This window comes from Choristoneura fumiferana, chromosome 24, assembly GCF_025370935.1.
Source record: "Choristoneura fumiferana chromosome 24, NRCan_CFum_1, whole genome shotgun sequence".
Taxonomy (NCBI): Eukaryota; Metazoa; Arthropoda; class Insecta; order Lepidoptera; family Tortricidae; genus Choristoneura; species Choristoneura fumiferana.
The window spans coordinates 1347479-1361360 of record NC_133495.1 but is presented as its reverse complement, the minus strand read 5'-3'; the positions used below and the strand labels follow the sequence as shown (position 1 = coordinate 1361360).

The window sequence follows — 13882 nt, the reverse complement described above, 5'->3', positions numbered from 1 at the left end:
TGAAAACAAAATTTACATTTAAATCATATTTAATACCTTAACCCCCTTATTCATAAACGACAATCAAACCTATTTTAGTTAAAATGCCGCTAAAATTCGTTTGTCCTTATCTGTCACTTCGACATTTGTACTTGTTAGAAAGGGACAAAGCATTTGTTAGTTAACATAGGCTTGTTAAGTTTTATGAATAAGGGGGTAAAACTTTACCATAAAAATATCGAGCATGCCACAGTGTTGCGTGTTTTGTGCGAAAATAACAAAAAAGTACTTAACACCGACTCCAAAAAAATAAAAAAATAACAAAAAATGGAACCGACTACAAAACCCTTGAAAATATTGTTCTAGGTACCTACTATACTCGAAGTCGGTGACTCACCACGAGCCAGCAGGAATGGGACAATAGTCGTCTACCTCACCTACATACTATGGGTGCTACATACGTGCTGAGACACCGACTTCGAGCTTCGAGCAGTAGGTACTTAGAAAAATATTTTCAAAGGTTTTGTAGTTGGTTCCATTTTTTGTCACTTTTTTATTTTTTTGGATTCGGTTTTACTTTTTTGTTAAAAAAATTTCTTTATTTCTCACTTTTTAGTGATTTGTAGCCAAAGAACATCTCACCACGATTCCATTAAGCCCAAACACGGATTAGTTACGTTGTTTTATAACAGAGTTCCGTTGCCTACCTTTCGGCTTCAGCATCAGATCAGTTCAAAAGAATGATTTTTCTTAGTCGTTTATCTAGGTAAATCATGAACACTTATAATCGAGCGAGCATTACTTAGCTTTGACGAGTTCCATTGGTCATCTACGGTCTTCTTCATCAGGTCCAGTTTACCAAATGATACTTTCTGAATGTACTTAAATGCTTATCTTTATGCTTAAAATGCCAAAATCGCCATAGGTGTGCCTATAAAATTTGAGGTTTGCCCTCGATTTCCCTAGGATTCCATCATCAGATCTTGACTTGGTGACAATGGGACCACCTTAAAAGAATACTCTATCGAATAAGAAAAGAATTTTAAAAATCGGTCTACAATCGACCGAGTAATCGGTGAACATTCATAAAAAAATACAAACATTGGAACATAGAACCTCCTCCTTTTTTGAAGTCGGTTAAAAAGGGAATACAAAGGTTTCCGAAAGACAAAACTGTCTCAACAAAACACGGACATTCATTGCCCCGTAAAGCATATTTGCCATAATTAATTTCAGGTATTGCAAAAGATTCATATAACATTTTCTAATTATATATAAAAAAAACCCGCGTGGCTCACCCAAAAACAGTGACATTTGACATGACCTCTAATATGTACAAAGTGCGTTAGTTAAATTTTTCCTTCGCTTCGGTAGAGTTTGTCGCTCACTTGTCGCTTATTGATATAACATCAGCTGTTTAAAACGCAGCGCGCATGCGTAGAGTGTAATATCCAAATTTTAATCTTATTGACTCAGATATAAGATATAAGTGACACCGCAGTATCAAAATTGCAAGTTTGTTTAATGTTCTGATCGTGATTCATCTGAAGGATTTTTCACTTTTGTAAGACGCTCTACATTAAAATAATAGATAGAATGGATTTGATTGTATAGCAATGCCAGCGGAAAGTGGAAGAAATGTATTATTTAATAATTAAATAAAAGCTTTGTGTATGATTTTAGTTTTTTTGTGGTCGGTTCACTGACCCAGTTTGTAAGTTTCTAAATTGGTTTTTATTGAGTTTAGAAGCATGCTAAGATTTTGCAACTTTATCCACTGTACCTAAAGTTCACGTAGGTACTAAATTACATTCTAGGTACTGTTAGGGCTGTGGCGAAAGTACTCAGTCTGTCTGTCTGTTACTCTTTCACGGCTAAACCGCTGCACCGATTTAGATGAAATTTGAAGACCATGATTGGAGACATTTTGGGAATAAGACTTTTCTGGAATGCCAACGTAATAAGAAGGCGGATATTTTGAGGTTGCAGACATTTTGAGAATAAGCACTTTCTGAAAAGCGAACATTATACAAAAACTGTCATTCTTGGAGACAGGCAATTTTAAATAGCTGACATTTTGAGTAGCTGACATTATGCAAAAGACGTGTTGACATTCTGAAAAGCTGACATTTTGCGAAAAATACATTTTAGGAAAACGGATATTTCAGGCCTGAGCCATCCTGTAACAAATACTTATATCAAACCAAGTTCACATTTTATAAGGATTTATTAAAGTTTGTTACTAGCAAAGAAAGCGGTTACACGTCATTTTACAATGATCTTGTATGACGCACGTTAACCTTCGTAATTTTTTTTTTTGCAGTGTACCGTTAAACATTATCGAATTTTCGACTACGTTACAATGATCAACGTTAACGTCACAGGGAACAACGTAAAATGATTCCGCTATAATAAATAAATAATTACAAATAAATATTAAGTACAAGACGTTATTATAAGCGTAAGTCTTAAATATTACAACTTCTGCGCCTTATCCGACTTCTTGATCGAACCTGTTTAGAACAAAGAAAAAACTGGTTTATTGTATAATAACTTTAGTTATAAAAAATAATAATATTCTATTTAGTATGTCAGTTAAATTTATTTATTTATTTATTTATATTCATTCATTATACTCCGACTTGCATTTGGCCGGTTTTTTTATGTCATCCCAGCTAAGCTGTGTGAATTTTGCATGAAATTATTGATTATTAATATATTTTTTATGTCAAATTAAGGTTAATGAGCACATGGGTCACCTGATCGTAAGTGATCACCACTGTCCATGGACACCCGCAACACCAGAGGGATTGCAGGTGCGTTACCAACCTAGAAATAGAGGGCTAAGATAAAATGCCTCTTGTGCCAGTAATTTCACCGGCAATTTCATTTCTTACTCTCCTCACCGGAACACAACAGTGCAAGCACTGCTGCTTGGCGGTAGGATTAACGAGTAAGATGGTGGTAGCGAGATTCGAACGCGAGATATGAGAGCCATCTGACCCTTTACCACGAAAAGCGAAATTCGAACTTCGTGTCTTGCCGTCCCGCTGACGCTTGTATTAATTAAAATGAGAGTGAGAGGGACGGTACGATACAAACTTCGATTTTCGAATTTCGTAGTAGCCCCTCTGATACCGTCTTTACTTTACACACTCAGTAGGTACTAGTGCCAGCTCTGGGGTAGAGTAAGAAATGCGGCTCTCGGCGCCAGATGTGCAAAGGGCGCCGTTTTCCAGCTTCCAGTGCAAAATTAAATTATTGTGCCTTTAGCAGCGCGGAGGTGTAGATAATCTCGCTCTACTCTAATGCCCCATCCAGACTCTCGCGAGGCTCCTCCTGGAGGCTCTCGGCACGAGTCTCGGCGAGTGGAGGCTGCAAGAATGCTAGCCATCCACACTCTCGATTTATTCAGTTGCCCGCTACGTCTACTTTCCTCTCCTTTGACTCGCGCCCGAAAAACCGACACAAAGCGGAGCGAGGCGAGGGAAGACGAGGGGACACGAGCGCACCGTCCTCATTATCGCACTCGTGTTCCCTCGTGTAGCCTCGTGGAGAGTCTGGATGGGGTATAAGTTTCGGTACCGTTTTCTTGCTGGATCTCATCGCTCCACTCGTCGATGTGCGGCGTGAAGGTGGCATCCTTGTAGTTGCCGTACCCGTCGCACTCGACGTCCGAGCCGGTGCGGCACTTCTCGCGGGCGCAATCTGCATTTGATGCAACTTTAGAATGTTATAGTCGAGTCGCCGTACTTTTAAATACCCGTACGCTGAAAGACGGGAACGGAACGCGAAAAGAAGGGAACGCCCTTTGGCGTCAATTTCCAAAAATATATTCCAGTAATACGTCTCACCTCTACCTTACGAGTAGATTAAACTAAGGTTTTTTTTCAGGTTGTGTCGCCGGAAGGGCCAAAGACGCTTCTTGCTTTTGTTTGCGTGTTTTTAATCTATTTAAGGTTCTTTATAGGATATGTGGGCGTGCAGCCGAGGAAAATCCGTTATGGACGACTGGGAAAGGAAGATCCCGTCAGTGCCGGACTATCGCCGGCTAAAATCCGGCTGTTCAGTCAATCGAAGCCAACTTGCTGAAATATCCCAGAAAAATTGAAGATACTTTGTAAAATATTTTTCATTACCGCAGTTCATGTTGGAGACTTCGACTCTAGGCACCTTGATGCCCTCAATGGCTGTGCCATCCTCTAGGGCGCAGTAGCACACGAAGCGACGGCACTGTCGATCAACACTACCACAGATTACACAATAATTGCTACGTAGGAGACCCGACACTCGCTGCTGACAGCCGCTGTACCTAACCTAACAGTAATAGCTGGCTACTAAACATGTGAAAGCAATGCGAGTATATCTCAACTAAAACATACCACTGCCGCATTATGCCGTGCCATACATAAATAAAACACACACCAGCACAGATAAAATAAGCATCACTCTGAACATCATTTGGTACCGGTTCCGTTCGGTGTGATAGTTATGCTTATTGGGCAGGTCGCAGGGCAGGGCACACCACATACCTACAGTTTGCGTGTGATGTCACACACTATACTTGACTGCATATACCAGCTACGTTATGGCTTGAGAACCAATAACTTAATTTCGTTATAATATAGCTATGTGCAAGTCCTCAGGACAGAAAATAGATATTATCTTATAATGACAGAGTCGATTCGCACCTGCATTAATAACTGTCACAGCGGAGCATGCAAAAAAAATCTGACATTTCTTACCGGCCGTAGAAATATATTATAAACCCCCTTGCAAAAAAAAGCTTCCTTTCTAAGCTTCAATGCCTAAAAATCTGAAAAACCATAGGTGCCCTATTTTTTTGCAAGGGGGTTCATTATGTAAAGTTGTAGGTGCATGCTTTATTGTGTCCGACATGTTGGTGCTTTTGAATGGACAAGACTAAAAGACAAATGGCCCGTAGGTACCTGAACAGGTGCATAAAGCCAGAGGGGAGTGCATTGTGGCGCCTCGTAATGAAGATGACCCTCTTCTCCGTACTTCTTTTTGAACTTCTTCATCTCCCGTTTGCAGGGTTCTATAGTAAAGTTGTTTGTACAGTTTTCTAAACCATCGATCGCTCACTATGATGGAAGGGATTAATACCTAATATGACTATAAGAGTAGGAATAATTTATTTGCCAAAATTCGGCTCAACAGAAAAATACATTAAAACTAAAACAACTGTACCACTCCACTCCCATGAGTTTACAGTGACTGTACTGGATAGCGACGGCGTAAATTATTTGTAGAGGCGTTGTACAATGCTCCATACAAATAATTTACGCTGTCGCTATCGAGTACGGTTACTGTAAACTCATTGTAGTGGTACAGGACAACCTCGAATTATCTCGTATATTACATTCTTTTTATTTCACCTGTTCCAGTCTTTGATCAAAACTTAGAAGCTATACTCATATTTGACCCATCTGTAGTAGTTCTAACAGCTTGAAAATTGGTGTAAGCATATAAATAGTTTGGATGACCGACCAGGCAGTGGTGTAAGCGTTAAAAAGTAGTAGGCGAACCTACCATAAATTTTCCCACTTCCAAAGTATAATTTTACCAGTGGCAATACTACTCAATCATGGCAACAAAATCGAAACAAATTCAAAACTTGTAGGGAGTTCCCCTGAATTATCATTAACATTTTCATGTTTGTCGGAGCAATGTTGCCAATTTATCGGGTTGCCTTTATGCGTTGTTGCTCATTGTCCCGTTCTCAAAATTCGCTGGTCGGCGGCTATTTTTAAAAAAACCCTATCTACTTCGGAACTTATCCTATGACCATGCTACCAGGATACTCAGATCTTACCATTAGCAGGAGCAGGCGCTTCGTCCCTCTTCGACCGCACCGAAGTATGGACAGTATGGATATCCTGGCAGGTGCCTTGTCTGCAGACCAGCCCGTCGTCACAGCCTGGCTCCATCAGCTCCTCTTCTACCTAATTATGAACACGAATAAACAGATTTTCAGCATTTCTTGTTTTATTAAGGCTTTGGATATCAACCGCTGTCATTCATCATTCATTCTCATATCTCGTATTCTCTCTCGATTTCTCCTACCTTCTTTATTTCTGAAACTAACAGTATTAGCTTGTACTTTGTTATACAATTGGGCTCTGATATGTAATTTTGGGTTCTCTAATTTTTCACCGGAAAATTGTTTCCCAAATGATTCACCTCGCCTAATGTTTCATATGGACGATTTTTTTATAGAAACTGTAAGTACTTCAGAACTGTTATAAAACTAACCTAACCGTTAGGATTTTACAGGATAGTTCTCAAATATATTCTGAATAGTTAGAATTTTCAGAAAAAAAACCGGTCGTCCATAGTTGGGAAATGAGTCATCTGCGAAAAATATTTTGTACGATGACCTAACCTAACCAACAACAAGTTGGAAAACCCCCAACTTTGTCACTTCAAAGTTCAATATCTTAAAAACGGCTTAACCGATTTTGATGAAACATGTCTAAGAACCATCTTTAAAAAACCTGCTTTCAAATAAAAAAACCGCACTCAAATCGGTTTACTCGTTTAAGAGCTACGGTGCCTCAGACAGACACACATAGCGGTCAAACTTATAACACCCCTCTTTTTGCGTCGGGGGTTAAAAACCCACTGGACCCCGTAGTATTGAACTTACTTCAATTTCCTTACTCCCGTTCACGACGTGAACGGTTTTCTTGAATTCAGCACATTTTTGGCTCAGCTCTGAAAAACAAAAAGGTAATGTCAACTTAATAGAAAACGTTTACATTATTTTGGCAGTTAATCCATTTGATACCTTTCATCTGAAAGCATAAACAGCTACTCATAAGAGTAGAGAGGGCTCTTGACCAGGAAGATGCTCTGAGGGCCAGAAGAACTCCAGTAGCTGATATTAATAAATGTGAAGAATTAACGAAAGTAGACGTTGCAGCGGACACAGCACTTACAATGCTCCCTGCGCATCTGAATAATCCGCATTGACTTCGCGTGGGAACTACGGCCCAAGCCCTCTCATTATGAGAAAGAGCTGTGCCCTTCAGTGGGACATTTAATGATTATAATGATGATGATGATGTGATACTGACGAAAGTAGGCGCTGCAGCGGCCGCAGCAGTTACAGTGCTCCCTGTTGGGAAGGAACGCGCCGGTGGAGCAGTGGTGCTCTTGTAGCATCCCCAGAGGGCAGGAATACCCGCGACAGGTGATCGGGCAGTCCAAGTCTGTGGGAGTCTCGTAGCGGAACGTACGGCGTCTGTTAATAACAGGATAGTGTCTCAAAAAATTCTAATTAGTCCCGCCAGTTAGATAATCAGAAAATAGGTCATGTATTTTATCTTTTGTCAATTAGACAAAAATGGTTTTAGGAATGTTTCGGCGAATAACGTTTGGCAACCTGTTTCATTTCGCAACTTTTTATGTATATATTTCAGGATTTTTATAAAACTAACCTACTAACCTAAAGGGTTCTTCACGATGGCCCTGAAATATATCGTGAAATATTTACAGCTTCAAAGTTTGCGACATGAAACAGGTTGGCAAACGTTACATTGCGAAAACGCAGTACCTGGCAAAAATGATGAAGATGTAGCCAGTTACACTGTTACAGTTCCGCGACTCCGCGTGCTAAGGAGTCGCACGGTGTGGCGTCACGGGCGTCCACTCCCGAACTGCAGGGCTACTACGAAACTCGAAACTCGATGTTCGTGTCGTGCGGTCTCTCGCTCTCGTATTAAATAGTACTTATAAGTGTCAGCAGGGCTACTCCGAAACTCGAAACTCGAAGTTCGTGTCATGCGGTCCCTCTGACACTTATACTATTTAATACGAGAGCGAGAGGGAGCACACGACACGAACTTCGAGTTTCGAGTTTCGTAGTAGCCCTGCTGTGGCGCGCTTCATCTTTGTCGTTTTGTATTCGAGTGACAAAAGAAAAAATACTCGTCCAGTATTTTCTGATAATCAAATTGACGATTGACGGATTTGGTTTGGCCCCTACCAGGGCTGGTTATGTAAAATAGTTTTAAGCGAGGAACGAGGGAGTTCATCGCAGTAGACACGAAGATCGAATAATGAACTTCATGGTACAAGGTTAGATTCAACACCATGTTCGAATTTCAAAAACCTTGTCCACCCAAGAGCGGAAAAGCCGTTTTTACACGCAGATTTCGAAGGATTAACGAAACCCTTTTCCAGCTAACCCGGTGAAAATACCATGTTATACGCGTATATGCATCATTTTGATGCTATATGGGGTAAAGTTAGTACTAATATTTGGTAAAATCTTCAGATACTAACAGATTTAAAGATTCTTTTGGTAATACTGGAACTGTAACTGGGACACCTAAAACATAAGACAATAATTAATATTAATTTAAAAAGTCAAGCTTCATTACCAAAGTAGGCCTACTTACATCTGCGTAGAATCTTGTCGCATCGTAGGGCCATTGATTCCTGGTCAGGGTGACCCCAGTAAGGATTGCAGCCTGCTCTGAAATCTACAGAAATAAGATTGAGTACCTAGCTAGAAAAAGCCATAATAGCCTAGCAGTTTCATCTGTTCGCTTCTCTAGCAGTGGATCATGCATTCAAACTCACGCCTGTAAGTTTTTCGGAATACGATGCGAAATTACATTTGAAATTTACCAAGACCTTCAAGGTAAAGGGAAATATCACAAGTTCCCAGTCAGCACTCGGCCCCGTGTGCTAACAGAACCTACACTCGTGTTTCACAACCGCTATTATCACCTACCATCCGGGCCACCGTCAACTAAGTAGCAGTCAGAGTTTGGATGTCAACTTCCAATGAGAATGGAACTCTATCCTGTCAAAACATAGCAGTGGAGTACAGAGTGACATAGCACTGATTCAGTGCTCGGACTTGAGTTTTTACTTTCACCGACTTCTATAGGTGCATACCTATTGTGGTTGCTGGTAGAAACTCCTCAGTGTTGACGTCGTATTCGTCGTGCATGCAGGATTGGTCCAATTCTGTTGATAAAGAATAAATCATCAGTGATTTCTGCCGCCCTTTTTAACTAGTTTTTTAGAAAACTACACGGTGCTTAGGCCGCCTATTGCTTACCTAGGTAAATCTCCCTATACCTGTATTTTCTGTACTGCTATATTGTAGGTATTGTATTGTATAGTAGGCAGCGCCGGCTCTAGCTTGATCTAGGTAGAGCGAGATAGTCTACGCCGCTTCCGCGCCTCTCAAAAGGCACCATCATAATTTTATATTGCACTGGAAACTGGAAAATGACGCCCCTTGCCATTTGGCGCCTAGATCGCTCCTCTGGCCCACCCCAGGGCCGACGCTGCCCCGGGTTGTCTAACATATTCATCCACACCGCTATGCTATGGCACATAGAAATGTTTCAGCTCTTGACATAACAATGAATTTATCGTGTTCCAGTAATGTAGGTACATTCACCGGCATTCATATCTGCCACAGCGGCTAATGAAAGATGCACCTGCAAAACCGCGGCAAATTCAAAAAATTTGCAGATGGTATCACCAAGTATCACCATAGAATAAGTAATAGTACAAGTACAGACGCTTCTCTGCCGTACAAAAGTGACGATTAGGCATAAGAATCTTGCCTACTTTATGCTTCTCTGTCTATCGCATGTGTATTGGAAAATAAGTAATTATTTAAAACAATATGTTGAACATAAAAAGGCTAATTACGAATATTTTTGAGAAAAAGTGAACACATGTGAAACATTTGTGTTGACCAGTTCTGAAAGGGATATTTGTATCAAAATATTTTGTCATGCCTACTAACCTACAAATTCGGTCACCGCATCTAAATACCTACTCTTTTTTCTGTTTGAACTAGGCTTCCCTCTCTGCTTGTTTTTGTTTGAATTTGCCTATCATGGTTAAAATAATCTGTGGCACCACACTTTTGATTGTTTCGCCCATGTTTTAGCAGTAAATTTCCAAAAAACTCTATTTTAACACACGAAGGCACTAAACTCAACAAGTCATAGAATAGATAATAGGACAAGCTCAAGTGTCTGTTTTTTTATACTCTTTGGTCTGTTTGCCTATGACATTTCAATAATGTTAACATTATGGCAATTGCCACTCAAATAATAGCTGGGTCCCGGAGTATGCCTATCAGGTATTTGGGTGCTTGGTGAATGAACGTACTCGTATAACATACAGAACAAAGCACTTAGAAATTTGTCTACTTCGCCCATATTGAATGGTCGTGAAGGACTATTCTAATTCTCACCTCTATAGAAAATGCATTCGTCGCAGCACCGGCATTTCTCATAATCGGCCGGTATAAACAAGGTTCGCCACTTGCCGTACTTGCGGTCGCAGTACGAGTGGTACTCGGATGGCAAAACGCGTCTCTCACTGGAAAAAGTTTCATGGAATTAAAAACAAACCTTACACTCAACGTGTCTATTCGAGATTTGATAAGTAAATATTATGATGTCCGGAATAGCGCGACTGTCGCTTATTTATCGCAAACTCTATGATGTGCGTCGCTCACCGCGCGCACTGAGTGGTACAGTCACCAGCACCAATATCTGACACAACAAGCGTGCATAAATTTCTGATACAACTCTATTTCTAGGGCCGGAAGGACGTGTCAGATATTTTTGCACGCTCCGCTGTGGCAGATATATAAATTCTGGTGACTGTACCCAACGTAAATCATCATCATTATGTATTTAAGATCTCTTGTTAGTGGAGTATCACTATCAGCTAACACATTGTAATTTTTTTTTATACGACAGGAAGGCAAACGAGCAAGTGGGTCTCCTGATGGTAAGAGAATACCACCGCCCATAAACATCTGCAACACCAGGTGTATTGCAGATGCGTTGCCAACCTAGAGGCCTAAGATGGAATACCTCAAGTGCCAGTGCATATTTACTACTTTCTTACCAAAAACACATAAGGAACGTTTCATTTGGAAACGAAGAAATGGCTACGCTGTCGCTCGTGCCGCTACGGCCTACGAGTACGTGCATTTTTTGTAGGATGACAAACATAAGTAATTTAGTTTACTTACTAGGTTCATAAATGTGTTTCCACAAGACCTGTGTTTAGGACGTAACTAAAAGAGTTTTATACATACGTATAAAAGATTAACTTGACTGACTGACAGACAACGCGCAGCCTAAATCACTGGAGCTAGAAACTTGAAATTTAGCGAATATATTTCTTTAAGAATAAAGAGGTTCATCAGCTCTTTGGATGACGAGGATAAACCTACTTATATAAACATAATAAAAGACATTGTACTTGCAAGAATCGCGGAATAGCTCACATTCCGTACTATTGCTGAAGTGAGCGCACTGCGGGCACAGCTGAAAATCTGAACAAAAACATAAACGTTAGCCGAGTTATCAAAACTTAGACAGCCGATGAGTATGTGCTTCCATGGAAATAAATTTGTAGTAAGCGTAATAGATGTATGGCTAAAGTGCCAATGCACTTGTGTTATTCCGTCATGTTTGCGAACTAAGCGACACACGATGAAAAAACCCCACCGAAAACAACTAATCGACCTTGCTTGTACGATTATTTTAAAACTTAAAAAGTACAGGTTAACGTTGAACAAGCAGGTATATCTACGTTAACAAGTGACTTTCAGCACGTTAGCAGGATCAGCGCCAGGTCTAGCCAATGATCAAGGTGGAGCGGAATTGTTTACACCGCTTCTGAATTCTGTGGCGCCTCCTGTGATCCTCGCAGCTAGAGTGACCGCTCCTATTTTCTACCACAGAGCTAGTGCGGAGCAGGGTGCCTTGGAGACAACTCTTCTTAGTATGCATGCTCTACATTAAACCTACACATTAAGCTGGTAACAAACTTATCTCCAAGAAGAAATCCTTACCAATCCTGCTTCTGCAAATAGGCCGCAAGGTGCGTCGACTAGGAAAGTGCACGATGGACCCTATCGGAGTCTCCGCACACCGCTCAAAGTCTATATCTTCCTCGTTATTCTTGACAAGAGACAGTATCTCCGTCTCACGCCAGTACTCGCTTGTGTCGCTATCCTTGTTCACCAGCATTACAAATGGGAGGAACTAAAAACAAAGCTCACGTCAACCTTAACTCTTCTTTTTAATAGATTAATAGATTATAGAGTTCTCATCCATAGTCCTTCCACAAAGACTTGTAAAAAACGCATAGCTACATCCTCAGTACCTATTCTTCTTAACCTCGTGTTTACGTAAAATCTGTTATTATTACTAATTTATTACTGTTATTTCTACTACGTAACGTACTGTTATTTGTGATGCTGTCTTAATTTATTGAAGAAAAATAACTCTTGTCTCTATCTGTCACATAAATTACGTGTTCTTATAAACAATCTTTCAGTATTCATCACGTGGAAGTTTCTATTTTAACTACTATGTAATTCTACTAGGTAAATAACATCCGTTTCCTTCCATTGCGACAAATCTTCATGGTCCCAGATGAGGAATTTTACATACCATATCATCGGTTGGTATTTAATTCTACGAGCTATGTGCCTATTACTTTTAAGGAAACATTGCTTGCACTCTTATGGTTCGGCATTTAGGATAAGACAAGAAGAATATTAAGGAATTATATAAGTGGCTTCCCATCTTAGGCTCAGCACTGACCCTTGTGCAATCCCTTTGTTACTGTAGTCTTGGGCGTAACTTACCGTGTCCCGACCCACGTGCTTGTCTGCCTGCCTCTTACATAAAAAGAAATAAAAAGAAGAGTTATACAATGAAGCAGCATGGGACATAGCTCGTAGAACCGACAGCCGGTGGGGAGTGGCAGTTTCAAAGACTATTCAATTACATTCGGGCATTACTTAACACTTACATACCGACATTTTTACTATTCGGCTCGACGCGCTAATCAATGCAATCACAAAGTAAACAACGTATAAAATTTATTAAATAAACGAAGCTCAAGTAAAACATCAAAAGAAAGAAGAAATAGCGATTGTGTTCAGCTTCGTTAGCTTGACTATAAGGCCGAGGTAGAGACCAGCGATTGGTGGACTCCTAGGTACTTCACAGATAGGCGCGATGATCGTAAAAGACTTGCATGCAAGACCTCCAGACAGCTGAGTGGCAAGGACTCACGCAGAAAAAAAATAGTGGCAGCTTTTGTGTCCAGCTCGAATCACTGGAGTTTGAGCCAACGGAGTACTAAGACAAGCGAGGCAAGAGTTAGTACAAAGCTTCATACATACCTTCCGATTTCTAACGGTTTTGTTAGCAGCCAATATTCTCTGGTTTGGGTCAAGAGTGAGCACGGGCACCACGCTTTTGCCGACAACATAATCGATAAAGAATGTAGCAAAAACGAGAAATAAAGACTCTATTTTCATTTTGCAATTTTTAAAGTTTAATTTGTAAAGTTTTTACAAAATCTCATGACAGCGGAATGTCAGTTAGGTATAATGCGATTATTCTTCTAGAAGTTGTAGTTATGGTTGATAATCAAAATTAAAGCCAGTATGCAATTGTTATTTATATTATGCATATATGAAAATAAAAACAAAAAGGTTAAATATCTCTACACAAAAAGTGAGTGAGACAGAAGATGTCTGCAGCCCCAATAAAGCAAAGGCGAGCGCTTAGTTAGTCATTTGAAAAAGGACTAGACCTAGGATTTTGAATTTCACCTGAGGCGTTCCTGCTACAAAATAATTTGATTGTTTTTACACAATACCTTAGTACCTCTAGCTACAGAGCGATCCTAAGCAGAAAAGCCAAAACGTTAAACCATGAGATAAAATGAAACGCAAAATAATTCCCATCATTTATTAGACGTGTAAAATACATACAAAAACGGTAAGGTACTGAAGACATTTCAAACAATACGTGCTGAGAGGACAGTTTAGTACTTACAACATAATATCCTTGGTCAATTA

The 13882-nt window shown here is 40.1% G+C and overlaps 1 protein-coding gene across 4 annotated transcripts; it reads right to left on the bottom strand.

The window, feature by feature from the left end:
* Nucleotides 1-2187: 2187 nt before the first annotated feature.
* On the bottom strand, nt 2188-13409 carry LOC141441566 (uncharacterized). Of its 4 annotated transcripts, none has more exons than XM_074106336.1 (15): nt 13199-13409; nt 12656-12688; nt 11855-12047; nt 11260-11332; nt 10235-10362; nt 8911-8982; nt 8406-8489; nt 8290-8335; nt 7080-7246; nt 6650-6717; nt 5816-5945; nt 4929-5038; nt 4119-4212; nt 3565-3687; nt 2188-2492 (listed from the first exon to the last, which is right to left on the bottom strand). In XM_074106336.1, the coding sequence occupies exons 1-15, from the start codon at nt 13334-13336 to the stop codon at nt 2455-2457; spliced, it is 1497 nt and encodes a 498-aa protein (XP_073962437.1). In that variant the 5' UTR covers nt 13337-13409; the 3' UTR covers nt 2188-2454. The 4 variants fall into 4 exon arrangements, with proteins under 4 accessions (XP_073962437.1, XP_073962439.1, XP_073962438.1 ...); XM_074106337.1 differs by lacking the exon at nt 2188-2492 and adding an exon at nt 2740-2808; XM_074106338.1 differs by lacking the exon at nt 12656-12688.
* Nucleotides 13410-13882: the final 473 nt, after the last annotated feature.